Here is a 27,070-nt window from a genome sequence, read left to right on the forward strand (position 1 = left end):
CATTTAAGTTCATCGCACACACTGACAGGGAATAACAAACTGCGGCTTTACTTATCCTAGGCTTTCACAACTTGAACTTTTGTCACCACTGGCCGACTGGATGCCAAGTTCTGCCCATTTTATTTCCAAAATATCTCTTGCATTGCTTTCTTGTTTTTACTGTCTCTCATAACACCTAAATTATCTCCTTGCCAAGAGCATCATTCAGATTCTCATCTGACCTGCTTTCCTGAATGGTCTTATTGCTCTAATCCAGTGGTCCTCAAAGTGTGGGGTCTGCAAATCCACCGACAGAGCCCAGGTGTTCTCAGTCTTGAGATGTTTCATCTTAACTGTTTGCCACCCCTCTGCCACTCCTGAGCAAAGTCAGACTCACCACCGACTCTTTTGCGAACACTCATGCCACCCTGCCCTTTCTCTCTCCATCTAGATCATTCCTTGCTCCCTGTCTGCCTGCTGCAATCCTGCCCATCCTTTGAGCCGCAGCTCACATGCCATTAGTCTTTAAACCTTCCCAAACCCCCCAAGCGGATGTAACCTCTCCCCACATAAAATCCTGACCGCACTTTATTACACTTGGCTTTGCATTCTGATTTTGCAAACTTCTTATTTACTCAACTACTCTGCCACCTCCCTGAGAACAAGCACCGTTTCTTATATAACTTTATCCCCTGGGAGTTAGTTACCCAGGTTAGTGCTTTGGGCAAAACAGTCAATTAAAAAAAAGAGAGAGAGAGCTGTGAATGATTGGGATTTCTAAAATCAGAGCCAGGATGTTGGAGCAGGTATAGCTTTTCAAACGTTTTAATCCCTCCTCATAACTCTTCTCATTTACCCCAAAGCTACCAAAACACACACACACACACACACACGCGCCCCCCCCCCCCCCCCCGGGATTAAAACCTAGCCTCACTCCTAATTTAACCCAAGATTGGACATTTGACTTCACTGACTCATTCAATAAATTTTTATGCAGGCAGACTACATGCCAGACAACAGTGACAAGACAGAGAGGGTCCCTGCTTAAGGACCAGAGAGCTGACATTCTAGCTGACAACCAATCAATACTGAACACGTTTAGATACCGAAAGAACTCTGACGTATATGCACATAAAGGGGATTTGGCAGGAAGTGGTTGATGGCTGGAGTCTATCACACAGGTGGTTAAAGAAAAGGAAGGCCTCTCTGAGGAGGTGATACTTGAATCAAGACCTCTACGTCAAGTCATAGGAAGATCTGAAGGTAGAGGAAAGCCAAGACGAAGGCTATGGGATAGGAGCAAGCTTGATGTGTTCAGAAAGGAAGAGCACCAGGGCTCTGGAGAGTAGTGGAACTGGGGACTAGGGGTGTGTGTGTCAGGAGACAGGGAAGTGTCTTGAGGAGGTGGAAAGAGGCATGTTTACTTTTTCAGTGTTTTTACAAAATGTGTCGCTTCTTTATAAATGCATGGACTTGCCTCCCTAGGGAATGCGTGTATGGAAAATCCTCTGAGATTTTCAAAGTAAGAATTAAACATCCAAAGAAGGTAGAAAATTAATTAAGAAAAAGGAAATTACACTTACCATAGGAAACAGCACATATTCTCTGAGGAAATCTTGAGAATCAAACTGATGGAAGTCTCCAAAATCAGCTGAGAAGAAAAGAGAGGGGAAGGTTAGTATTTATTATGTGAAATTAAAGATGGAATAAAATAAGGGTAAAATTACCGCCACATTTATTATTCCTACTTCATCCTATTTCTGCAGTAGCAAATGAAAACAGTGCCACAAGGCTTTTGATATCGTTACCACTTTTACTTAGCAATACTGTAAATATCAGCATGTGAGCGCTGTTACACAATTTTCTAGGGGGAAAAAAACCAGAAATTTGAAAGTGATCCCTAAGCTATTTTAAAAATTTAAAATAAACCTATACTTACGTTTTTGTTAAATATGCATCAACACATATCTTAAGAATATCTGCCAAGGGGACTTTTTAACTCAAGGTTAATTAAGAGAACTGAAGAGCCTAAACCATCTGCATCTTTTCATATATTTGCAGCTGGAAATTCCCACTGTAAATCACCCTTGGCAAGCAACCTTGCAAATTTTTACACCTCCCAAACAAGTTCCCATATTGCAAGATGCCAGAAATTCTGTTTTGTCCTGTTTTCATTTCACGATGGTATATCTGAGCATGCAAAAAAATACAGTGAGTCCATATCGTCAATGTCTTGCTTCTCATCCCACTAGCTCTCAAGAAGAAAAAAAAAAAAATCAAAACAGCATACAAATTTAATTTCATGTAAGAGATCTGGCATCTAACAGGAGATATGGAATGCCGGAGTCCACACAGAAGGCCAGCGAACAGACGCTGCTGAGAAGACAAGGACGCACCTACTAACTCATCACATAACAAACGATCAATTAATTAGGGGAGGCATTCAAGATAGCGGAGATCACGTGCTCAGCCTAATTTCAAGTTTACTCACCAGTCGTCATATTTTATCACAACTTATAACTCTGTGGCTGGGTCCTTCTAACTGCCCAATAAGGGTTCTCGAGAAAATTATTTTACAAATGTTACAGCTGGGCTAGCTTTAAGGACGCAGTGAAAAGAGAAGCCAGGCGAAGTTCACCAACTTCCTTCAGCCTGAAAGCTGAAGCTTTAAGGACGCAGTGAAAAGAGAAGCCAGGCTAAGTTCACCAACTTCTTTCAGCCTGAAAGCTATTGTCAGGGTCTTCCACTACCCAGAATTTCTGTAATAAACCCCATGGTTGAAGAGTGAGAGGGGTAAACAGAGAGTAATAAGGTGAACAGAAGAGAAAGCTTTTTGAAAGGAGAAAGAGCCAATTTGCAGATGAGGGATAGAGTGGCTCTTCTCTCTCTTTTTCCTATTCAAGGTGTCTTCTCTGTTATTTTGATGATTTTTCTGTTCTATTAATCGTTCTGGGCACTGTTCCTTCCCCTTCTAGTCTTTTAAGTGGATGGATACGATCCAACATATTTTGTGTATTTTCATCCACAAGGTAACAATAGCAGCTAACTACTAGGAATCGTACGTCCAACAAAAATTGCTAAACTGCTAATACCCCAGGATGAAATAATCAAAGGAAGGCTGCCTCTTTAGACACTCCAGAACCCAAAAGGTTCAACTTCAGTTCAGAGTTTGGGATGGGAAGTTCAGTTCACAGCTTCTGCAACAACAGTCCACACACAGCAAGGACTCGGCGGCTGGCATTCCATTTGGACGGGAACCGATTTTAAGGAAAAACAATGACTGAAAGAGACACATGTTTCTTTTAAAAAATCACATTTTGATCTTCTTTTCAATATTGACTAAAAGCAATTAAGCCACCACTCAATAAAGAGTCATGTATAAATCTATGTAAAAATCATGTAACGTAGGTTACATAAAAATATATGTAACAATTTAGAAAGATTAAAACAAATAAATCTAAATAGGACAGACTGAAAGGTAAATACACTCCACTATGGGTTTGTTGCTTCATATTACAATCATGCATTTTATTTTTATTTTTTTAAGTAGGCTCCATGCCGAGCGTGGAGCCCAACACAGGGCTCAAACTCACGACCCTGAGATCAAGGGTCAGACACTTAACCAACTGAGCCACCCCGGGGCCCCTACAATTGTGCATTTTAAATTTCTCTCTTCAACTCTGTGAAATAGGGGCACCTGGGTGGCCCAGTGGGTTGAGCGTCTGCCTTCAGCTCAGGTCATGATCTCAGGGTCCTGGGACTGAGCCTAGCATCTGGCTCCCTGCTCAAGCAGGGAGTCTGCTTCTCCCTCTCCCTCTGCCCCTCCCTTCCACTCCTTCTCTCGCTCTCAATAAATTTAAAAAAAAAGAAAAATCTTTAAAAAAATGATGTAACTATGTGAGAGTAAATTATACTACAATGTTTAAAGCTATCACACTTGAAACTGATGGGAAAGTCAAAGAGTCATAACATGAAGCCACAAAATATGACCACAGTGGGCAGTGGAATAATTCTGAGAAAATGTTCCACAAACCCTGAATGTAGCTTTAATTAAACGCAGGATGAAAGCTATTTCTTCAAATAAAACTAAAATTATACAAGCACGAACAATTTGCAAACAGCTTTGAGAAAGCCACCAGCCTGCCACCAAAAAAAAATCACGATTTCTGCTTCATTTTTTCTATTTCTGCATTTGTAACGTATCTTGGAATGAAAAGTGAGAGTTACTAAGGGATCATCTAAGTAAATTCAGTTTTTCCCTCTGAGAGGCCAGCAACACTGCAGTCAAAGGAAAACTGGGATTTCACATGGCGGCCACCGCGCTCCTTACCTTGCACAGCCAAGCCAGCCAGCCGGATCACCTGTTCCAACGTACACCGCAACCGCCCTTCAAGCACGTCTTTTTTGACTTGCAGGTAATACTGATATCTGGTCGTGGGAACAGAGGAACAAATAATCTTAAAAACACATACTTGGAATATGTTCCCACAAGATCAATGTCTCTAGATGTAAAACCCTGTGTACCCAGCAGGACACACAGGTGATGCCGATAAAGGTCAGCTCCATAAAAGAGGGAAAGTGCCCTCTGCCTGTGTTTATCTTCGTTTGATGTGGCAGGTGCCACATCCCGTGCATTCTCAGTTTGAGAGCATTCTCATGAAATCATCTCACTGTAGGTCAGCAGGATGAAATACTTGATAAGGACCAGTTCTTCATAACCGAGACCGGGAAGGAAAATGCTCTTCCACACCTGGACACCCACAGCTGCCAAACCGACATCCAACCGCGGTGTAGTCCTAAAACAATTCTGGAAACACGCCATTTTTTAAACTCAACAGTTTGGTGGGGTGGATCACAAACAGGCCAAATCATTTGGCATTCTGCTAGTGGCTAGGACAAAGTTTTCAGAGCGAGGCTCACCCTACAGGTCTGTGACTCACAAAAATCCAACCCGAAGTACATCCTCAACCCAGCAGAGTGCAGGTAAACCATGTGTGCCCAAGTGCAACATCCAGCCTCAGAATGGACCGCTGCCCTCAGAAGCCAACAAAGCTGGACTCTCGGAACTACCTGAACATTTAGAAATCTCCTCACCCCCAAACCTTTCTTCCTAGCACTCTCCTTCCCTTGACCATACTCTTAAAACACAGTCCCCTCTAGAATGGACTTATCCTAGCATTAATTCTTGGCAAATGCTAACAACCTTTCTGCTCTTGGTAACCATAACTCTCTACTTTTTCTAAACTTGGGACATGGCAATCCAGGGAGCTCAAGAGTGATCCAAAGCTCAACTCTTTCAGAGAGGGGCAATCAGCACTGAGAGCTAATTACTGTCGTCTCTACCTTGATATCACGGATATCATTACACGGCAATCCGATGCCTATCTGAGGGAAGGACTAGGGGTCTCTACCTCCTCCATAGAGTCTCTACTTCCTCTCTCCTCTTGGGTCGACTGGACGGGGGTACAGACAACCATGTCAGTCTCTGGTGGGAAAAATCTATAATCAGAAGGACCAACGTGGAGTTATTAAAAAATTCGTTTTAGTACAACTTAGTATATAATAGAAAAACAGCATGTTCTTTCTACTCCCACCCTACCTTCACCTAAAATTAGCCATAATCATCTTACAGGCTCCGCTACTGAATCGGTGATTGTACTTCCTGTCCACATCAATTGATTAAATCAAGTAATGTATATAGTCATGAAGATTACCTGAAAGAAATTAAAGCAAGGTGGGGCACCTGGGTGGCTCAGTCAGTTAAGCGTCTGCCTTCGGCTCAGGTCATGGTCCCAGGGTCCTGGGATCGAGCCCCGCATCGGGCTCCCTGCTCAGCGGGAAGCCTGCTTCTCCCTCTCCCACTCCCCCTGCTTGTGTTCCCTCTCTCACTGTGTCTCTGTCAAATAAATAAAAATTCTAAAAATTAAATAAATAAATAAATAACAGATTTATGTCTAAAAGTATAATCTGATGCACACTATTAGTTCACCACCTGGGAGAAAGCTCAGTAAAACCTCAACTAGGAGGGAAAACATGGGCTTCGGAAGCCTACTTCCCTTTCCATGTAGCACAGCACATTTCCTGTTTGTGTTCCCTCCCCTCAAGGTTCTTCCTCAGCACCGTCTGCCATGTTCTTTCCTTGTTCCCCAGCCTGGTTCTTGGTTTTCCGCTGTCACCTGTCTTGTGCCTCTGGGCCAGTTTTCAAGGAAACAGTAAAAGCTCCACTCATTCATGTAAGGTCACTTTCCCTTCAGGAGACTGGGAACTGCCCGTGAGCCTTTTATGGAAGATCTTTTATACTTCTAACCTAGCCAGTTCTTAGAGAGGAGAACACCTCCTTGTGGAAACTGAGGCAAGGAAGGGGGGTCCTAAGTCAGCAAAAGATCTTTTAAGTGTCAAAAGAGTTCATTGTGAAAGCAGATAGATCATTGAAGAGGAGCCACTTAGAGTCTGAAGACTATACTTCCTAAAGTAGGAGAAGAAGAAGAAAAGAATGATGAGAAGTTTTACTTCATCTTACTGCCAGAGGATCCTGTTGGGACTTTCTTCAGAAAAGTTTTAAAGGATATCAAAACCAAATAAAACAACCAAATAACAACAACAACACCACCCCAGAATTTCAGGATAGGAAGTAATCTTAAGTTTACTGAAGAAAGGTACAAATGGGATTCTCAAAAAAGAAAAACAAACAAAACAAACCAGAACACCCAATTTCAAGGTAGGAAAAAGTGGTAAAGTTCACCTACTCCTCCTTATCTTACAATGTCAAATCTCTTCTATATGCCATCCATTCCTTGCCATCTTGAGTGGTTTTTTTTTTTAGATTTATTTAATTTAGAGAAAGGGGGAGGGGCAGAGGGAGAGAAAATCCTCAAGCAGACTCCCCACTGAGCTGAGAGCCCGTCGATCCCACTGACCCTGAGATCACCCGAGCCAAAATCAAGAGTCGGCTACTTAACCAACTGAGCCAGCCAGGCACCCCATCTTGAGCAGTTTTGACTTATTTTCTGCTCTCCAAGCCCAGGAGAAACATGGATATTGACACTTATTAAGCACTTCCTGTATGCAGAAGTTGGTTCGATGCTGAGGGACATCCTGGAAAGGTTTACGACAGTCTCTGCCTTGCGGGGATGCTCATCCGCTCTTGAACCACTGACGTCATGGTTCTCTCTCTAGTGCGCTATTAAGGGCTCAATTTTTAAGAACCAAAGAGTAAAGCATTTTAAAAAGTGTTACCCTAGCATTACCTGCCATGGCTAGAGCCTTTGATCAGCTGATACCTCTGGGAATATAATCCACGGGATCCAGCAAAACAATAGTTACAGTTTTCTTATCCTGCCGATTCCAATTTCATCTACAGCTATCACTTCTATAACACACAAGGGAGTTTTAGAACAGATCCACTCCAGTCTAGGCAACGGTCTGTCCTAATCCACTAGCAAGGAACACCAGGATTGCTCCTGGTCGTTCAGGTTAGACATAGCTTGTACTGGGACACAAAACAGAGGAGCTGAAGAAAGCAGAGCTCTTTCCTGGAAGCCATCCAGACTACGAGAGAATCTGAACAGCATTAATGATATGCTGCTATTACCATGTAAGACTGTGGAGATTAGGATGTGTGATCGCAGAAATGAGAATGAAACTGGACCACTTTGGAAACTGTTTGGGAGTGTTTTTGCTCAAAAGGCGCTTTTGTAAAGTATAATAATTCTATCCTCTATGAAGACTAAATTAGAGAATATGAGCTGAAATTCTATTTCTAGGATGTTTGGCTTTTGCTTATTTTTGATTAGAGATTCAATTCTAACGGTGGTAAAATATAACAGTGAATCCTATTTTGGAAACATGCAATTTCACGGAAGTATACTCCACCCTGTCATAGCTTTGGGTGGAGGGAGGGAAAAAACACACACACACACACACACACACACATCAATCCTCATGCCAGGAAAGTAAGTATTTGCCAACTTTCCAAAGGGATCCTCTTTGAAAACCCAAGCTCACAAGGAAAACGTTTTAATATTTTTCATATTCAAAGACCTGGAAATAGTCCATCTGACTGCTGGGGTCCAATGAAGGGTTTTAGGTTAGGATTCTGGTCTCCCTCTACCAACTGATGAATATAACTACGCTTGTTGAGGAAAGGTAAAATTTCTACTTTCAAAGTTTTTTGCTTTGTTTTTGTTTTGTTTTTAATCCATAGAGATTAAAATTCAGATTTCTCTAGGGGAAACAGAAAAGCTTCCTGATAGTCAGTGCTGTTAAATACTACAACTGGAAACTGACAGATAGTATGAACCAGTCTTGGGAGGTCTTGTCTCATCTGTCTGGAACAGTTCCATCCAATCTCAAGAAAATAAGTGACTTTTCCATGTTCCTTCCTCCCCCTGAGATTCTGAAAAGGAAGTTTTAAAAAATGCCATACTGGGTCAAATCAATAGAGCATTCAGTACTTCTGACAGTCATATCAAAGAACTCTTTCAAAATTATACCCTGTAACATTACCCTCAACATTTACAGATGCACCGTTCAGATCTTCAATCTCTCTTTTCCATTTATATGTGTGGAATTTATCTAAGCACTTATGCAACTCGGCTCTATTTGCAGGTCTATTACTACCTCGCAGATTGAGACATTCCATGTGGTGTTCTGAAAAGTATGGAGTGTACTACCACAGAACCACAAATAAGGCGAGAGGAACGCAGAGGCCGAGGACATGTTGCTTTTAAAGCATTTCTCCCAGCCCTCCCACAAGTGAAATATTCATTCCAAGTCCAGTTAGGCAGAAGTGTCTCCAACAGAGAATAGCCACGGAAGTCTAAAAGCCTTAAGAGCTGATTTTGGTCATGGTGCTCCTCAAGGGCTCCACGTTCTCAGCATAAATCACAGGATGGTGAAGAAAGGAGAGGGGGTGGCCATTAGGACTGTTCCAAATGTTTGCTCTCTGTGGAGCCTCCCCTCCGTCCTCCCCCTACCTGCCCACCAACCTCATCAACTCTGGAGTCAAGGGAATGGCATGCCACCCAGGAGCAGAAGCCTTCCAAGCCGTCTGTTTCCCTTTGCCCTGAGACCTGCAGCGTCCAAGTAGGACTGCCCCTCGGTTGGCCTGAGCTCCCGGGAGGGAAGGCAGTGGACACAGTGGATGCGGAAGGTGGGCAAGAAACAAGCCTCTCTCTGTTTCTGAAGGCCACAGAGATCCATGGGTCGTATGTCGTCACGGCATGATTTAGCCTAAGCTATTTGACAAGGGAAAGATTTCAAAATCCAAGTCCTACCCTTTTGTTTTTAGAGAAGGAAACTGTGTAGGAGGGAGAAGAATGACTTGCCCAAGGTCACACTGCTCTTGGAGGCAGGGCCAGACAGACCAGAGCCACATAGGCAGGGAGAGTGGGATCTGATTCCCAGCCCTAGTGACCAAGTCATCGATTCCACCGAAGTCCAAAAATAAAAACGAAAATAAAAATGCCACTAGCTGGTGGTTTTTAGGATCCCACTGCCTCTAAGGAAAGGCTTCAATTACCAAGCAGCCTTCCGCCCCATCCAACTGCGTGTGCCACCACATACGAGGCAGACGCTGACATGAGGCGCTTTTCTGTCAAAACACAGGACAGGACAGTCGTAAAGGGATTCGGATCCAGTTTTTGGTCCCGGCAGCAGCCTCTGGGAAATTTCACTTTCCTCCTCCAGAGGTGGGTGGAGGGAAAGATGACCAAGCTGTGTATTCTAATGACTCGTTAACAACCTTGTAAGACGCACAGAGGGACAAAGTAGAATCGAGAGAGCGGGGTCTCTGACAGTAGGCTCCCACCTAGAAGGGGAGGCTCTAGCCAGAAGTGGGTACAAACAGCCCGTACATGTATGTATTTCCAAAGGCAGATTTTTTTAAAAAAGCAGATTGCAGTTCATCCTTGGTGTCACACACGGTCTTTACTGACTCTTATGCTGAATCGAGGTACTTCTGTTATAGATCGTAACGAAGGGATCTAGACTTCATTCTGTTGCTAGCTGACTTAATAAACCCTGATGAGTGGCATGATTGGCACATATCACCCATGCTTTACTCCTTTTACCCCCAGTGCCCAAGGAGATCTGAGAGAGAAAGAAAATGCTTTCTCAGAGTTAAAAATAGGTTAGTGAAAGCATTCTGTAAGCTCTAACTATCGACCCGCTGTACCACTGTTATTATCAGGCAGCTCCTGTCTGCCCCCCCCTTCTCTACAGGTCAAGGTCAGTCAGCCCAGCTTCTCTCTTCCCATGTGCCTGGTCAGTACAGATGAGACAAGTTAGAGAGAGCGGAGCATGTCAATGCCATCCTTACATTCCTCAGTCTGCGACGGCTCTACTCCAGTGGGAGGGCGAGAGAGAGAAAGATGGGTTGTTTGTTACTGTTATTACAAAGGAAAGGGTTTCCTCACTAGAAAGCTTCCCTCACAATCAGCCACATCAGAAGAATCTTGCTAGAATGTACTGGAACCTAGCTCTCCCAGGACAGTGCAGGATGTACCAAAGCATGACCATTGCTTTCTGGTTGACGTTATATGGGGCAAGTAAGAAATAAATGTACAAGTTTCTCTACTATGAAAGACAAGAAAGGGGATGGGGGACAGGATCCTAGAATTCTGGGGTACAGAACAGCAAAGGAACATAATTTTAACGCTGAGATTGACAGAGATACCAGCAGGAGAGAACGAGCACATTCCATCCATTCCAAAGGGTGTTCACCACTGTAAATCCAGATAATGGCCAGGGTGGCCCATCCCGTTCTCCGTCTGCCAGGACCAGATAAACAGGACGCACGCAGGCTTGCAACCAGATAAACCTGAATGCCTCCCTCCCTCTGTCCCTCTATCCTCAAAACCCCTGAGAAGATTTCAGTTGATGATTATTCGAGTATAATAATGTATCTGCCACCTGACCCATGCACTATCTTATACTTAATGAATGTTCAAGTTCACAGTCAATTAAAACTCTGCATTGTTGAGCAGACAACAAAGCCAACACTCCTGCAACTGCAAAACTGAAATAACCCAACGGGGGGGGGGGGGGGGGGGCAAGACTAAAACTATAACTCAGCAAAGATAACCTTAAAAGGGAAAGTTTTTCTCCTCGCCGTTTCACACCACAAGCCAATACATGTGCATGCATGAAAATACAAACACGTGCGTATGCTCACACACACACACAGGCAAGACTGTCTCGGCAAAAAGTCAATTCCAGAAGTTTTCAGCGTTCATCGATCGATACCCTATTTTGCCACAGACGCCTAACTTCTTATCAGGGCTCCTTAAGTTTCAGTGAGTCAAAGGATTGCAATTCTTTCCTAAAAAGGATAATGTTTGTTTAAATGCACACAAACACACACAGGCCTTCACTTCACTACTAGTGAAAAAAGGCCAATGATAGCAAGGTGTTGCAAAAGAGAAAAGCATGCCACAACCTGATCCTTGCTTTCTGCTCTTGAACTCCTGCATTAATTATAACAAATTACAGGGAATCCAAGTGCAGTTTATAAGTACAATAAACTCCCTAATAATAGCCTATAATTTAATCACGGGTTCTCTTTAAAAAAGAAAAACTCTTTCTCTACAATACATCATAGAGGGAGAGAGAACACCCCAACACCACTTCTTTCTGCCACATTCTGTGCTAGTGGGTACAGATTCCTTTATTCCTTTATGACAATCACAACGATACAATTTAAAAGAACCAGACAGGTTTCACTGCTGTGGGCTGTGATGCCCTGAACTAGGGAAACATAACAGAAGTAGAAATACCTGGTCTCGAAAGAAAATACAGTCCTAGAGCATGTGATGTTAAAATAGAATCCGAGTCTGTTTTGCTCCGTCTTAAAAAACTCCAATGACTTGGAAAACAGTTTGGCAGTTCCTCAAAAAGTTAATTATGGAGTTATCATATGACCCAGCAATTCCACTCCTAGGTATATCCCCAAGAGAACTGAGAACACATGTTCCCACACAAATAGCAACAATATTCATAATGGCCAAAAAGAGGAAACAATCCAAATGCCCATCAACTTATGAATGGATAGGCAAAATGCAGTCTGTCCATACAATGGGATGTTATTTAGTCACAAAAAGGAATGAGGTACTGATATTTGCTACCACATGAATGAATTATGAAAACATTACACTAAGTCAAAGATGACAGACAAAAAGGTCACATATTGTATAACTGCAATTATATGAAATGTCCAGAATAGGCAAATTGACAGACAGAAAGTAGATTAGCGGTTGTCAGAGGCTAAGAGAAGAGGGGAGGGGGCAAGAAAAAATTTTCTGAAATTGGATCCTGCCAATGGTTGTACAACATTGTGAATATATCAAGAACCACTGAATGGTATACTTTAAAATATTAAATGTTACGTTATGTGAATTTTATCTCAACAAAATAAAACATCCAATAACCTTAATCAGGAAAAAGTTCACACTCGAAATAGAGCCCAGGAGGCTCCTCATGGTCCACTCAGAACTCCTGTCTTTCTGACTTCATATCTCACAGCACATGACATACCTGAGCTGTAATCAGTTTATGGTGCTTCCCCAGACCTAGTATGTTCCTTCCTGCCTCCTTACTGCTTTTGCCATCAGAATGCCCTTGCCCATCCTCCTCCATTTGGACAATCACCTACTCATCCTTCAAAGCTCAGTTGAAATTTATCTCCTCTTGTACAGCTTCCCAAACCTCAACCAGTTAATGGAGCCTCCCCCCCAGCCCCCGCAGTAATTGGCCTGGGTCTCTCCTGCACTGTCCTCTGCACCTCCCCCCATTCTACCACAACCTCCTCACAGACTGGAGACTGGGTCTTATCATTTAATGTCAGTACCTGGCACTAAGTACACCCTCAATAAACATTTCTGAGTAGATGAAATACCAAGAGAGGAACGCATACAGACAGAGGGAAGGAGGGAGGGAGACTAACTGCCTCACAGTAAGATTAGGAGATGTTCTTTCTATGGTATGAAAGAGGCTCCTAAAAGTTTCAAAAATGTAACCCATCACACACTGAGCAGGAAGGCTTAAACTTTTTGCTTTTAGGCAAAGGGAAAAAAAATATTCCTTCAAAGACCTGGAATAGCCAACACCATATTGAAGGAGAGCAAATCTGGAAAAATGACACTACCCGATTTCAAGACATTATAAAGACAAAGACAAGACAGTGTAGTATTGGTGAAAGAAGATCAACAGCACAGAACAGAGAGTCCAGATATAAACTCTCATAAATAGAGTAAGCTGATCTTTGACAAAGGGGCAGCAGTAATGCAATGGAACAAAGATAATCAACCTCTTCATCAAACGGTGTTGGCACAACTGTGAATCCACACACCCCCCCCAAAAAAAGAATCTAGAAACAGACCTTATACCCTTCACAAAAATTAACTCAAAATGAATGACAGACCTAAATGCAAAATACAAAAATAGGAGAAAATCTGGAGGACCTTGGATACGGCAATGACATTTTAGATACAACACCAAAGACACAATCCATGAAAGAAATTATTGGCTTCATTAAAATTTAAAACTCTGTTCTGCAAAAGGCATGTCAAGAGAATGATAAGACAAGCCACAGACTGGGAGAAACTGTTTACAAAAGATACATCTGATAACGGACTGATCCAAAATATACAAAGAGCTCTTAAAACTCAACGTAATTAAAAATGAGCCAGAGATCATAATGGACGCTTCATCAAAGAAAATAAGTAGATAGCAAATAAACACATGAAAAGATACTCTGCATCATGTCTTCAGGGAAATGCAAATTAAAACAACGAGATACTACTACACAACTATTAGAATGGCTAAAATCCACAACACTGACCACCGAGTGCTGGCAAGGATGGGGAGCAACAGGAACGCTCACTCACTGCTATGGGAATGCAAAACGGTACAGCCACTTTGGGAGGCAGTCTGGTGGTTTCTTAAACTAAACATACTCTTACCATATGATCCAGCAATCATGCTCCTTGGTATTCAAAGGAGTTGAAAACTTAACGTCCATACAAAAGCCTACACATAGATGTTTACAGCAGCTTTATTCATAATTTCCAAAACTTGATAGCAATCAAGATGTCCTTCAGTAGGTGACTGGATAAATACACTGTGGTACATCCAGACAGTAGATTATTATTCGGCACCAAAAAGAGATGAGCTATCAAGTCATAAAAAGACATGGAGGAAACTTAAGTGCACATTACTAAGTGGAACAAACCAAGATAAAAGACTACACACTATATGACTCCAACTGTATGACATTCTAGAAAAGGCAAACCTATGAAGATGGTAAAAAGATCAGTGGCTGCAGAAGGGAGGGTGAACAGGCAGAGCACACAGATCCTTAGGGCAGTAAAAATACTCTATATGATGCTATAATGATGGATACATGTCATTTTACATTTGTCCAAATCCCTAGAATGTACAACATGAAGAGTGAACCCCCTAAAGTAAACTATGGACTCTGGGTGATGACGATGTGTCAATGTAGGTCATTCTTGGTAAAACTTCTGATAAGTGATGCTGATAATGGAGAGACGCTGCAGGTGTGAGGGTGGAGGGTGTACGGGAAATCTCTGTACCTTTCCCTCAATCTTGTTGTAAGTCTAAACTTGCTCTAAAAAGAACAGAATCTTACAAAAACAAAAAACAAAAACAAAAAACTTTCCTTCAGTGTGGCCCATTTGTTTACTTGTTGATGGGTTATACTGCTTTCTGAGCTACCAAGTAGCAAAGAAGGAACTCAGGGCTGAATCATAATCAAGGATCAACAACAGCATGAAATAAACCCTTGTGGAGACAAACCATAAGAGACTCTTAACTCTAGGGAACAAACTGAGGGTTGCTGGAGGTGGGGGGCATGGGGTAACTAGGTGATAAGCATTAAGGAGGGCACGTGATTTAATGAGCACTGGGTGTTATACGCAACTGATGAATCACTAAATTCTACCCCTGAAACTAATACTACAGTATATGTTAACTAAATTGAATTTAAATAAATAATTAAAAAAAAGAAAGAAAGCAGTTCTCATGGTGGGCAAAAGGAGTTCAGATCAAGGAGGAACAAGGGTCCATGCAGATTAGCACGACCAAAACCACTCCTCTGCATTCCCACTGGAAAATATGGAGCCTTATCCTTCTGATACTAGGAATAAATATGTCTTGACTCATCAGCTCAAACTATATACCTGCCTGCCCCAAAAATCATATGTTCATAATATTACCTATAACCCCACTGTGGGAAAAGGGAGCTTAAATTACATCTGGAAGCTGGGTGAGTCAACTCTCCAAAAATCTGTCTTCCTGGTAAAGAGCCAGGTTTGTGGCTAAGAAGTTTGTATGAATCCTTAAAAATCTGGTGAGCTAGCAGATGGAAGAGTAGGACTGTTGTCAGCTATCTGGGTCTGAAGGAAAAAATAAATGAAAATCAACGAATATGAGGTGAGAGGATCATCTCTGGATGGCCATGAATTCTTCCTTACAGTCCCCACTTAAAGGTAGCTCCTACATTCTCACAAGTGAACAACTGCCAAAAGAAGTTAGTCTTCTCTCAATGAAGTTATGTCCCAGAAGTGAGTATGACAGGCTTAATAAATGTTTGATGAATGGATGATGGAATGAAAGTAATTAATTACGTATCCCTAGAGAAACGGAAGCGAGAAATAGAAGTTTCCACCCTATATTAAGTCACATGGCTAGACACACATTACTGGTGACCAGGAAGCTTGGTATGGATGGAGATGAATGGGAAGACCACTGGGTACTAGCATTCTATGTTCTTCAACCCAGCTTCCTACCATCGCAGCAGATCAGTGCAAAGCAGAGGCTATCCTCTGCTCTTAGAAATGGAATGTGCCAGTCGACCCAACTCTAACATACCTAGTAGACTCAAGAAACCACCGAAGATTCTATGTTGGCCAAAAGGCAAGTGACAAGCCAGACCAAGAGAACACCTTCCAGCTGTGGGGACCCTCCAGCCTAAGATAAGTGATGGAAGGGAATGATCTGTCATTGATTGTGATTTTTTTCTGTTCAGGGTGATGGGCTGAGAATCCTGCCTGCCTTTATTTCTGTCTACAGTTAGTCCAGTCTGGACTCTGACACATCAGTACTCTGAGCACACGTCACCTTCTACATCCCTCCCTCCAGCATCTCTGTCATCAACACCCATGACCCCACCCAGGTTTTGTCCCTAAGAGCTTAGCCAAGTCTAATTTTACACTCTGGATACTGTTTTTGACTTACTGACCAAACTAAATTTTAAATACATCTAATCTCTGGGCTTTTAGGTTTAGTGCTTAAACTCTGCAGGTACCTATTCACTCTGCACTCTTAGTCATTTCATGTACATTTTCTCATAGTCACAGCTTAAAAATGTCTGAGTACTGAAAAAATGACTACATTAAAGTATATTTAAAAACACTGACAGAGAAACACACACACATACACACACACAAGCTGGATGGGAAATTCATCAGAAAAGGCAAAAGAGCTGCTATTTCTGCCCAGAAGTCAGAAATACAGGAGATCCCTTGAGATCCTATTGGATGACCTTTATTTCCACAGTATGGACCCTACTGGGAGACAACTGCTCAGCCCTCCCCACTTTGAATCTGGCCAGTAAGATCCATGTTCAACCTCTCACCAATCACAGCTCTTCAATATCACAGATTCTATATATTTCTAACGATGACAGGCTCACCGATCTCCCTGAGCCCATAAGTACCTTGAGGGCAGGAACCACCCCTCTTTGTTCAGTAATTCACAGATCCAGTAGATGATCCTAGACTTGGGAACTGTGCAAAAAGCATTACGATCATTTACTGACTCAGAGAAACCCAGTGGGCAAAAAGAATGCTTCTTTGGAAGCTAGCCACCCAAATAGTTGGCATAAAACAATATGGGATTCAGCAGCAAAACAAAAACCCAAAATCACCTAAATTCTAGGTATTGCACAATATAAAGCTTTCCCCCAGCCACTGAATAAGAATATTTCATTCCATCCTCTTTGTTCCCACTGCATTTTGAAACTAACATGGTACTGATTAGGCAATTCGTTTAATTATGAATATCTACTTTGTTCCCTTGGCTATTTTAAAAGCTTGTTTTGTTCATCTTTGTATTTCCCCTCAACATCTAGCATAGAGTAGGTCTTCACTGTACGTTTACATTGGAGCAAGACATCATGACAGCCGTATGTGATGTGGCCTTTCTCAAGAACCCATTAATTACAGACTGGCTGAAAGAAACTCTACATTGTTGCTAGGTTATACTCTGCAATAAATAATAAAAATACACCACATGTCAATCAAATGCTTTGGAGACTTGAACTCTCCACAACAACGGTCGTTTCTCTAGATGTTAAGGAATCAGAAGATTCTACTAATCCTTCATTGTTTTTTTTTTTTTTTTTAAGATTTTATTTATTTGAGAGAGAGAGAATGAGAGACAGAGAGCATGAGAGGGAGGAGGGTCAGAGAGAGAAGCAGACTCCCTGCTGAGCAGGGAGCCCGATGCCGGGACTCTAGGATCATGACGTGAGCTGAAGGCAATCGCTTAACCAACTGAGCCACCCAGGCGCCCCTGGAATAATCCTTCATTGTAACGATGCCTTAGATTCACAGCATTGTTTTCCAGGTGTTTCCAGGTGCAATAGCTCATGTCATTTCACATTCACAGAGACTCTCTGAGACGGTGGGTCACATGTTTCGCATTTACCCGTGAGGAAATGCAAACTGAGAGAGGCAAGGTGACCTGCCAGGTCTTCTGGTTTTAGAGTCAAGTGCTCTTTCACCAGGACATTGTGCCTGTGTAGTAACTGGCATGGTCTGTCATTTCTGTCAGCCTGGAGCGTAAATCTGAAAGGAGAAATTGGAAGGACGGAAAAAAAAACTACAGAAAGCTGTAAACACATTAGAACATGAACCCAGGGACCATTTACTGAATTTTTGCTGCTGGAAATGAACACTCTTCTTCTGCAGAATCATCAAAAGCAGCTGAGGATATCAAGCGTGGCGGCCGCTGCCAAAGATAAAATTCCGAACCAGCACACATCTCACTGCCCAAGAATCTAGCATCTTCCTATGCTGCGATGTCTGCCAAAATTGCACTTGACATTTTCAGGCATGGAAATGTCTGTCTACAATTCTTCCTTTCAACCCCCGTCTAGGGCTCTAGGATTAAAGGACTAGATACTCTTTTTGTTGGATGCAGTTTAAGAAATACTTTTGGATGCCCTTTCTTCTTTTGGAGTGTGGTCTTCTAACTGCCCCAGTCTCTAAAGGCAGTCTTTCACATCCCCCAACACACAGGAAACTTAAAAGTAGAAAATGCCATTTCCTCGAGAAGAAAATGATGATCTGCAGAGACAACAGACTACACACAGGTGGAAAGAAGCCCTTTGTTTAGGTATGGGGACAAAGAAGGGGGATTGTCAGGCAGAGAACTGTAATTGGCACATCTAGAGAAAATTCTTCATTTCTTCCATTTCATGGAGAAAGCTGCTATAAACACACTCCTCCTTTTCATAAGTTTAAGAATTTAAAACTATCGCATTAGTATAGGAACACATCAAATGCCTCTTTAGGAGCCAAGAACTCACTGGGGCATAAAACCAAGGAAGGGTATCAGTTCCGCAGCGGGCATAACTCCATGTCCAAAGGACAGGATTCCTACACAAGAGAAGTACTCGGTTGGTATTCAAATTCCCCCTTAAACAAAAAGCTCAGGAGGCTTTTCCTAAAAATTAAGCCTGCAGAAAATATATGGCCTCTTATATTTAAATATGTTCATGAAACCAGCCCCAAATCTATTGGTTGGAAATCATTATAAAAGCTGTCAAATTCTATGACTGTAATGATTTCTTAGCCTCTTACAACACTTTTATTTAAAATTACACCAACTTGGGCGCCTGGGTGGCTCAGCCGTTAAGCGTCTGCCTTCGGCTCAGGTCATGATCCCAGGGTCCTGGGATCGAGTCCCACATCGGGCTCCCTGCTCGGCAGGAAGCCTGCTTCTCCCTCTCCCACTCCCCCTGCTTGTGTTCCTGCTCTCGCTCTCTCTCACTCTGTCAAATAAATAAATAAAATCTTCAAAAAAAAATAAAATAAAATAAAATAAAAATAAAAATTACACCAACTTAGACCCAATTTACTGGCAAAATATTAGATATGTACTAGTAAATATATTCAATCATTTATTCATCCATTCGACAAAACTCAATGAGCACACGCTACATGCCAGGAATTGTTCTCAGCATTAGGGATGTAGCAGCGAACTAAAAATCGCAGTCCTTGCTCTCCTTCAAGGAGCTTAATTCCAATGAGGACGACAAGCAATAATTAAGTTATAAATGAGTTCACTGAGATAAAATCAGATAAAAGCTATGGCGAGTAACAAAGTGGGAGGTGGTCAAGAAAGGTCTCTCTGATGAGGCGAACTCTGAGCAGAGATCTGAAAGAAATGAGGAGCTAGCCTTATCAATATCTGGGGGAGGGATGCTCTGGTGGAGCAGATACAAGGGCTGGCAGGAACAGGTGTAGTGGTGTGTTCAAGAATTGCAAGGAAGCCTGCAGAGCAAGGAGCGAGCAAGAGGACAAACGGTAGGGAACGATGGGGGGAAAGGTCACAGAGGCAAATTGTGATGGAAGGATCTGGACTATTCTGAGTGAGGTGGCAAAGCAGCGAAAGGTGCAGAGCAAAGAAGCCACATAAACAGACACACACTGGAAAGAAAGGCACTGGTTGCTGCATAGACCCTGGTCTGTAAGGGGCAGGGGTGAAGTCAGGACAGCAGTCAGGAGAAGGGGCAGCGGCCCGGGCTGGAAGAGCAGTAGTGCATGTGGGAGTGGACAGTCAGACTCCGGACATGTTCTGAAGGTTGGACGCGGGCTGCATGAGAAGGAACACTCAAGGACACCTACGAGACCTCTAGCCTGAGCCACGAAAATAAAAATTTTATTTTTTTTTTTAATTTATAAAAATGATTTTATTTATTTATTTGTCAGAGAGAGAGAGAGAAAAAGAGAGCACAAGCAGGGGGAGCGGCAGAGGGAGAGGGAGAAGCAGGCTCCCCACTGAGCAGGGAGCCCAATGCGGGGCTCGATCCCAGGACCCCGGGATCATGACCTGAGCCGAAAGCAGACGTTTAACCGACTGAGCCACCCACGCTCCCCGAAAGACTCCTTCTTTTGGGGAAAATAGACTGAATTATTGCTTTAAAAAAATTATAACCAGATTATCTTTCACTAAAACTTGTAAGTTTATCAAACCACTTCAAACATTTGATCCCATCATTTTTTAAGTTGGGGGACGGAGGAACTCTTTTTGATATAGTAATGGATTTCCTCTTTTGTTCATCATTCTTCTTCCCCTTCCTGTCCCCTAAATCCTCTGCTTCATATTTCTGTATAAGATATAGCTTTACAGAATGAAGCTCACAGATATTTCTACCTGTTTTCTTTATTATTTTTTTAAAGATTTTATTTTTAATTATTTGACAGAGAGAGACACAGTGAGAGAGGGAACACAAGCAGGGGGAGAGGGAGAAGCAGGCTTCCCACTGAGCAGGGAGCCCGATGTGGGGCTCGATCCCAGGACCCTGGGATCATGACCTGAGCGGAAGGCAGACACTTAACAACTGAGCCACCCAGGCGCCCCTCTACCTGTTTTCTATGATGTGAATTTTCCGTGCAGACCAAGAGGTGAGGAGACCCACGCAGCAAGTGTGAAATGGGCAAAGGTTAAGTGGTAGGAAACGGGAAATGAAATACTCCTTTCACCCCATCTTTGGCAAAATCTCTGGAGAGGCCAAACCATGGCCTCTTCCCGCATGATCTCCATTATAAAACTGTCATACTTAAATAAAAAAAAAAAAACAAAAAACAAAAAAAAAAAAAACCCAATGTCACCAAAGTAAAGAATAGTAACACTAAAAATGGTCTTCGCAGTATAACTTGACCAAAAAACATGCCCTAAAAAAATTAGAGAAGAAAAACAAGTGTGTGTAATTAATAGGTACAAGTCCACACATTTTGTTATTGAGGATTTTATTATTTCTATGAAAACTCATTTAAAGCCACTATCACCTTTACCCTGGCAACAAAGTCCTATACACAGAACTAAGTCCCAAGTCTTTCTCCACTTTCTCAAGTCAGCACATTCTGTGTAACTTCCAGCACTTGGGGCAGGAAGGAATGACTGTGCTTATCGACAGACTGCTTTTCTCGTATAAGTCATGATCATAGATTTAAGGTTAAGTCTAAAAGTGGAATTTGATCAAAAGCATATACAAAGGAAGGGGTGCCTGGGTGGCTCAGTCGGTTAAATGTCAGGTTAAGGTTTCGGCTCAGGACATGATCTCAGGGTCCTGGGATCCAGCCCCGAGTCCAGTCGGGCTCTGTACTCAGCAGGGAGTCTGCTTCTCCCTCTGCTCCTCCCCCTGCTCACATGCTCTCTCTCTCAAATAAATAAAACCTTTAAAAAAAAAAAGCATATAAAAGGAAAACATCTTCATTTATAAGTGTTTATATAAACTCTCCTATATGTTTATCACCTTCTCTATGGCAGGGACCTGTCATAATTAGCACATGAAAGTAAACCATTATCTGGGAACTGAACAACACTGTTTCACGCTCTTTTTAGAGAATATAGTTCAGTATCTAATTGTAATCATTCTGGTAACTAGGGTACCATATGCTCTTATAATTCCCAACCGGAATTTTATAAAAATGAAAGAAGCCACTCATAAGCTACTATAAATATTTCAAAAATGTGACCTTCATGAGGGCAGGGATTTTGTCTATTTTGTTCATGGCCGTATCTCTAGTACCTGGAAGATTCCTAACGTACAACAGACGCTCAGTGAATACTTATTGAATGTACACACACATACGTGAATGAGTGAATGAAAATGCCACAGTGTTTGGTACACTGTCCAAAACGGCTGTCCAAGTTAATTAAAATATTGATTATGCAAAATTGTGGTAAATTATATTAATTATTCCATGTTAAGGATAAATATGTAATATTTAATAATAAAATACTTACCGAAAGTACTAATGGTAGATAACTTTTTAAAACAGGGTTTTGGGGCACCTGGGTGGCTCAGTTGGTTTAAGCGGCCGACTCTTGGTTTTGGCTCAAGTCATGATCTTGCGGTCGTGAGACTGAGCCCCACATCGGGCTTCATGCTCAGCAGGGAGTCTGCTTCAGGATTCTCTCTTTCCCTCTCCCCTCCCCCCTCTCTCTCTCTCTCTCTCTCTCTCTCGAATAAATAATCTCAAAACATAGGGTTTCAGGAGAGAAAGTAAAAAGAAGAGTGGTCCCTTCATAATGAAAATATTGGGTACTCCAGATGTAGAAGGTAATTATTTTTCCTTAATGAATCACCAATTTAAAACTCTAAAGAAGAAATTACATAATTTAGTTCCAAGACACAGAACAAGACTTCATACCAGGAATATATGACCCAATAGTAACAGGAAAGTCTTGTCCTTCAAAAAATTCTTTTTTCCAAGAAATCAAAACCTTATGCAAAGTGATTTAATTATTTCTGTAAGATAGAAATTTTCAAATTCTGCTGTGGTAAAGGAGGTATTTAACAGATTAGGGAGATAAGAGAGAAGCTAACTGGTTTCCCCAAGTTAACAGGGGCACCAAAAGCAATGCAAAACTGCTGTCCCCTAGTCTTCTCTATTTCTTGCTGAAACCACATTGATTCAATATAATTGGACAAGCAGATACGTCTCTGTTGGCAGAAGAGAGGAATAAACTTCATCATCTCTATTTTATACATACGAAAACAGGCTCATGGATGGTAGTCAGCTTGTACACAGTTATGCAAGGAGTGAAGGAGTGGAGCCAAAATATAAATCCAGGGCTCTGTCTGCTACACTTGGCCCCTTCCCACCACATTCTACAACACCCATGAGGTGCTTACACTGCAATTTTCCTCTTCTCAGAATGTTCTCCCTTTACACCTCCCACCTTCACCCATCAGTGAGCCCTGGCTACTGGTGGGGATTATCTTACCCTTTGGGTATGCTGGGGAGAAAACAGGCTTACAGACCTCGCCTGGCTTGTCTTCCCTTCCAGTAGTCTTGATTCACTTAGCACAATCCAATGTCTTCTTCAAAGCCCAGTTCAACAGACATTTCCTGTGATGGCTAATTTTCTGTGTCAACTTGACTAGGACCATACTACCCAGATGTGTGGTCAAAGATTATTCTAGATGTGTCTGTGAAGGTAATTTTTAGATAAGATAAACATTTAAATCGGTAGACTAAATAAAGCAGGTGACTCCCCATAACGTGGGTGGGCCCCATCCAGTCAGTTGAAGACATTAAGAAAAAGACTGACCTCCCCCAAAGAAGAGGGAATTCTGCCAGCAGACCTCTACCTTTGGACTCAACCTGAAATGCCTCCCGGGGTCTCCAGGTCTCTGGGCTGCAGAACTACCTTGCGGATTTTAGACTTGCCAGCTTCCATAATCGTGTGAGTCGACTCCTTAAAATAAATCAATCTCTGTGTGTATATATATATTAGATATAGATATTGTTATCCTGTTGGATCTGTTTCTCTGGAAAACCCTAAGATACCTTGCCAAAGTTTCCCCTCACCACTCCGCCCACGAAGGATACCCCCAGTAGGTACCTATCATATACGACCCTGTAGTAGTAGGTATATTTATGTGACCATCTGAATCTTCCCTAATAGAGTGGAAAACCCATTCAGGACAGGAGTAGCATCGTGTGCCACTTTGCATTTTACAGAGTGCTTTATACGTAGAAAATAATACATGGGTGGAATGAATGCCCAGAGATGAGTCCAGAAGGCAGAGGAGGCTTCCCAAACAAAAGGCAAAAGGAAAAGGGAGATACCTCAGTGACTGGCAAAGACCCGAGGAAAGAGAAGCCCAGGGTGTCGAATACTGATCAGTCAGAGAAGTAAGGGTTTGTGGAAGAAGTAGAGGGCAATAAGGAGGATGTAGACTTGCAACGCTTCCAATGCCTTTGTATGTTTGTCTTTACCTGCCAGGCAATGGTAAGTCATTAAACATTTTTGATAAAAAAAGGAAATTATGAAAACAGCCTTTAAGAAGGATGCTTAGAGTCGGTGGGCACACCGTATTTTTTTAAAGATTTATTTTTTTATTTTAGAGAAAGAGAGAGAGTGTGTGCATGAGCAGGGGGAGGGGCAGAGGGAGAGAAAGAATCCTCAAGCAGACTCCCTGCTGAGCACGGACCCTGATGAGGGGGGCTCAGTCCCATGACGCTGAGATCATGACCTGAGCTGAAACCAAGAGTCGGATGCTTAACCGACTGAGCCACCCAGGCACCCCTGGTGCGCACACCACATTAACAGATGGACTGCAGAGACACAAGAGGCCAAATAATAATGGGAATGGTGGTCAGGCCGTACAGAGCCTGCTTTTCCATTTACCAACCAGTTCAATCCTCAAGGATCCTTCTGTTCATGCAAAAACTGATTCTTGGAAGACCAGTAACTCACCCGAGGGCAGAGAGAAAGCAACGGAGCCAGGATCCAAATCCAAGCCTACTCGATTCAAAAGCCTATCCTCTTCCCCACTTCATTGTATTTCTGGCCGGAAGTAAGAAAACATATGGTAGGGGCAGCGTAGGCTGGAACAGATTTAAATGAGATATGTATAGATAGTAGGAAACATATGGATTCAGGGGCCGCGCTGTGTAGGTTCAAATCACAGCTCTGTCACTTACTCATATTGCGATGTTGGGTAAGTTATACAACCTCTCTGTGCCCTAGTTTCTTTCCTATTCTGTATAATTAGAATAATAATACTGCTAACTCTAAAAGTTGCAAGAACTAAATGACTTCACACATATAGTTTAGAATTGTGCCTTGCCACAAAGTCAGTACTCAATACATCTTCGCTGTCGTCATTATTGCTACTATTACGAAAGATCAATAATCCTATTGATCTGCAACTAAGTGCCAGAGTACTTGCTTTCATGTTTACGGATGTAGCCTAAGGGCCTCAAACATAGTAGGCACTCAATAAATATTTAATGAATGATGAATTCAATATAGGAAGTAAAAGGACCGCAAGGTCAAGTATCTAAAATTTTTCAGCCTTAAAAATGTGCTTTTTATTTTGCTGGTAGTAATAAAAATTTTGAAGAACTTCTGTTGGGTAAAACTTGTGTATACATACTCAGCAGAAATGAGTACAGGCACCGAAGCCACGTGCAAGAATATCCATAGGACGGGTACTAGGATGCCCTTAATACACGTACTAGAAATGTAAATAGCAGCACAGTTCATAATAGCTCCAAACTGGAAACAATCCAATTGTCCTTCAACAGCAGAATGAGTAAAATGTAGTGTACAAACTTCTGGTTATAAAATAAATAAGTCATGGGGATGTAACATACAGCACAGGAAACACAATCAATAATATTGTAATAACTTTGTATGGTGACAGACGGTAACAACTTATCATGGGGAACATTTCACAATGTATAAAAATATTAAAATCACTATGATGTACACCTGAAACTAACAGAATACTGTACATCGGTAACACTTCAATTTTTTTTAAATACAGTATATTCTTGTGCTGGAATATTATGCAGCACTGAAAATGACCAATCTCTAACTACATACAATACAGATGACTCTCAAAAAATTTTGGTCAAAGAAGACACCAAAGAGCACATGCTATATTATCCCACCTTAAAAACAATCAAAGCAAAACCAACTTATGTTGTTAGAAGTCGGGATAGTGGTTACTCTCGGGGGACAGAGGTTGAGAGGGAACATGAAGCTTCGATTCTGGGGTGCTGCTGATGTTTCAATTCTTGATCTAGGGACTGGTTACAGAGGTGTATTCATGTTGCATAGATCCACTGAGCCGTACACTTTGATTTCTGCACCTGCCTATATGTTCAACTTCAACAGTTTATCTACAAAATGACTCTTGGTAAAGAAGGTGACAACATGACTTCAAGAGAAATGTCTAACCAGAGCTTGGAGGAATGGTCAGGCCCAGTGTAACAAATGATATAAGGAAGAAGCACCCAGGTGACTTCTAATCTTCAGTTTGTGACAGCAAAAGTATCACAGAGTCATTTAGAGAAAAATGGGGTATTTAGGGAACAATTTGAGGTCAAGAGAAAGTAAGAGGAGGAAAATAGTTCATCAGCCTCTATCTTCCTGGTTCCTATGAGGATTGGTTGAGATAGAGTGAACAAAGTGTCCTGTGTAGAGATGATTGACAAAGGGTAGCGGTCATCATCACCCAAAGAGCCTGAAGCAAGAATGCAACACAAAGCAGAGGGGCTCACATGAATGCATGCTCCTGCAGAAAAGAGTAGTATTTTATGTATACTTCTGGTGACCTGTACACAGTAGATATTCAAAATATGAATGAATGAATGAATGAATGAATGGAAGACTGTCCTGCCAGCAGGAAATCAGTAAGATGTGGGTGATACCAAATGAAGACCCATCTGTCAGAAACTACTTCTAAAGGCTGAAGATGACTAAGGTCTACTGCAGATCATATATAAAGAGAAAAATACTTAGAAGCGCAGAGTTCTGGCAAATTGGGGATCAGAAGCTGAAAAGAAGTAGGTCCAAGACTGGATGAGGTAAAAGGCACCAAAAACCAAGGAGCAGGAGGATTTCAAGGAGTGGGCTCTTCCTGTCTAGTGCTGTCTGTGAGTGAAGAGAACAGAAGTAAGAAAAGGCCACTGGTTCAGAGGTGGGGGTGTCCTTTGGTAAAAGAGGTCAATGTGAGCAAAATTGATAACGTAATTTTTCAAGGACTCAAAAGGAACAGATAAACAAAAAATGACGGAGGCAGCAGGTAATACATAGAAAAGAAGCCAAAAATCAGATATCCAAAGAGAGATATTCAGTAGTAATTAGGACATATAAAGGTGTATAAATATACACAAGTATAAATATTTTGTGGTTAATATTTAAGATAGAGAAAAAAACATGGGTAAAACAGAAGGCAAGGAATCTAGGAGAAACAGATATTAAAGATATTTGAAAATTATGGGAAATTGGAGTAAGCCTGGGTAAAGCACTGAGAATC

General features: G+C 42.0%; 1 protein-coding gene across 3 annotated transcripts in view; it reads right to left on the bottom strand.

Moving 5' to 3' along the window:
• Nucleotides 1-27,070, bottom strand: part of PTPN14 (protein tyrosine phosphatase non-receptor type 14) — a 179,094-nt gene that overhangs the window by 49,857 nt on the left and 102,167 nt on the right. For all 3 annotated transcript variants that reach the window (XM_032393040.1, XM_032393041.1, XM_032393042.1), the window contains 2 exons: nucleotides 4,310-4,407; nucleotides 1,563-1,630 (listed from right to left, as the gene is read on the bottom strand). In XM_032393040.1, the coding sequence (XP_032248931.1) occupies nucleotides 1,563-1,630; nucleotides 4,310-4,407 (166 nt within the window). The remainder of the gene's footprint in view (nucleotides 1-1,562; nucleotides 1,631-4,309; nucleotides 4,408-27,070) is intronic.

This window comes from Phoca vitulina, unplaced genomic scaffold, assembly GCF_004348235.1.
Source record: "Phoca vitulina isolate PV1807 unplaced genomic scaffold, GSC_HSeal_1.0 scaffold71, whole genome shotgun sequence".
NCBI classification, from domain to species: Eukaryota; Metazoa; Chordata; class Mammalia; order Carnivora; family Phocidae; genus Phoca; species Phoca vitulina.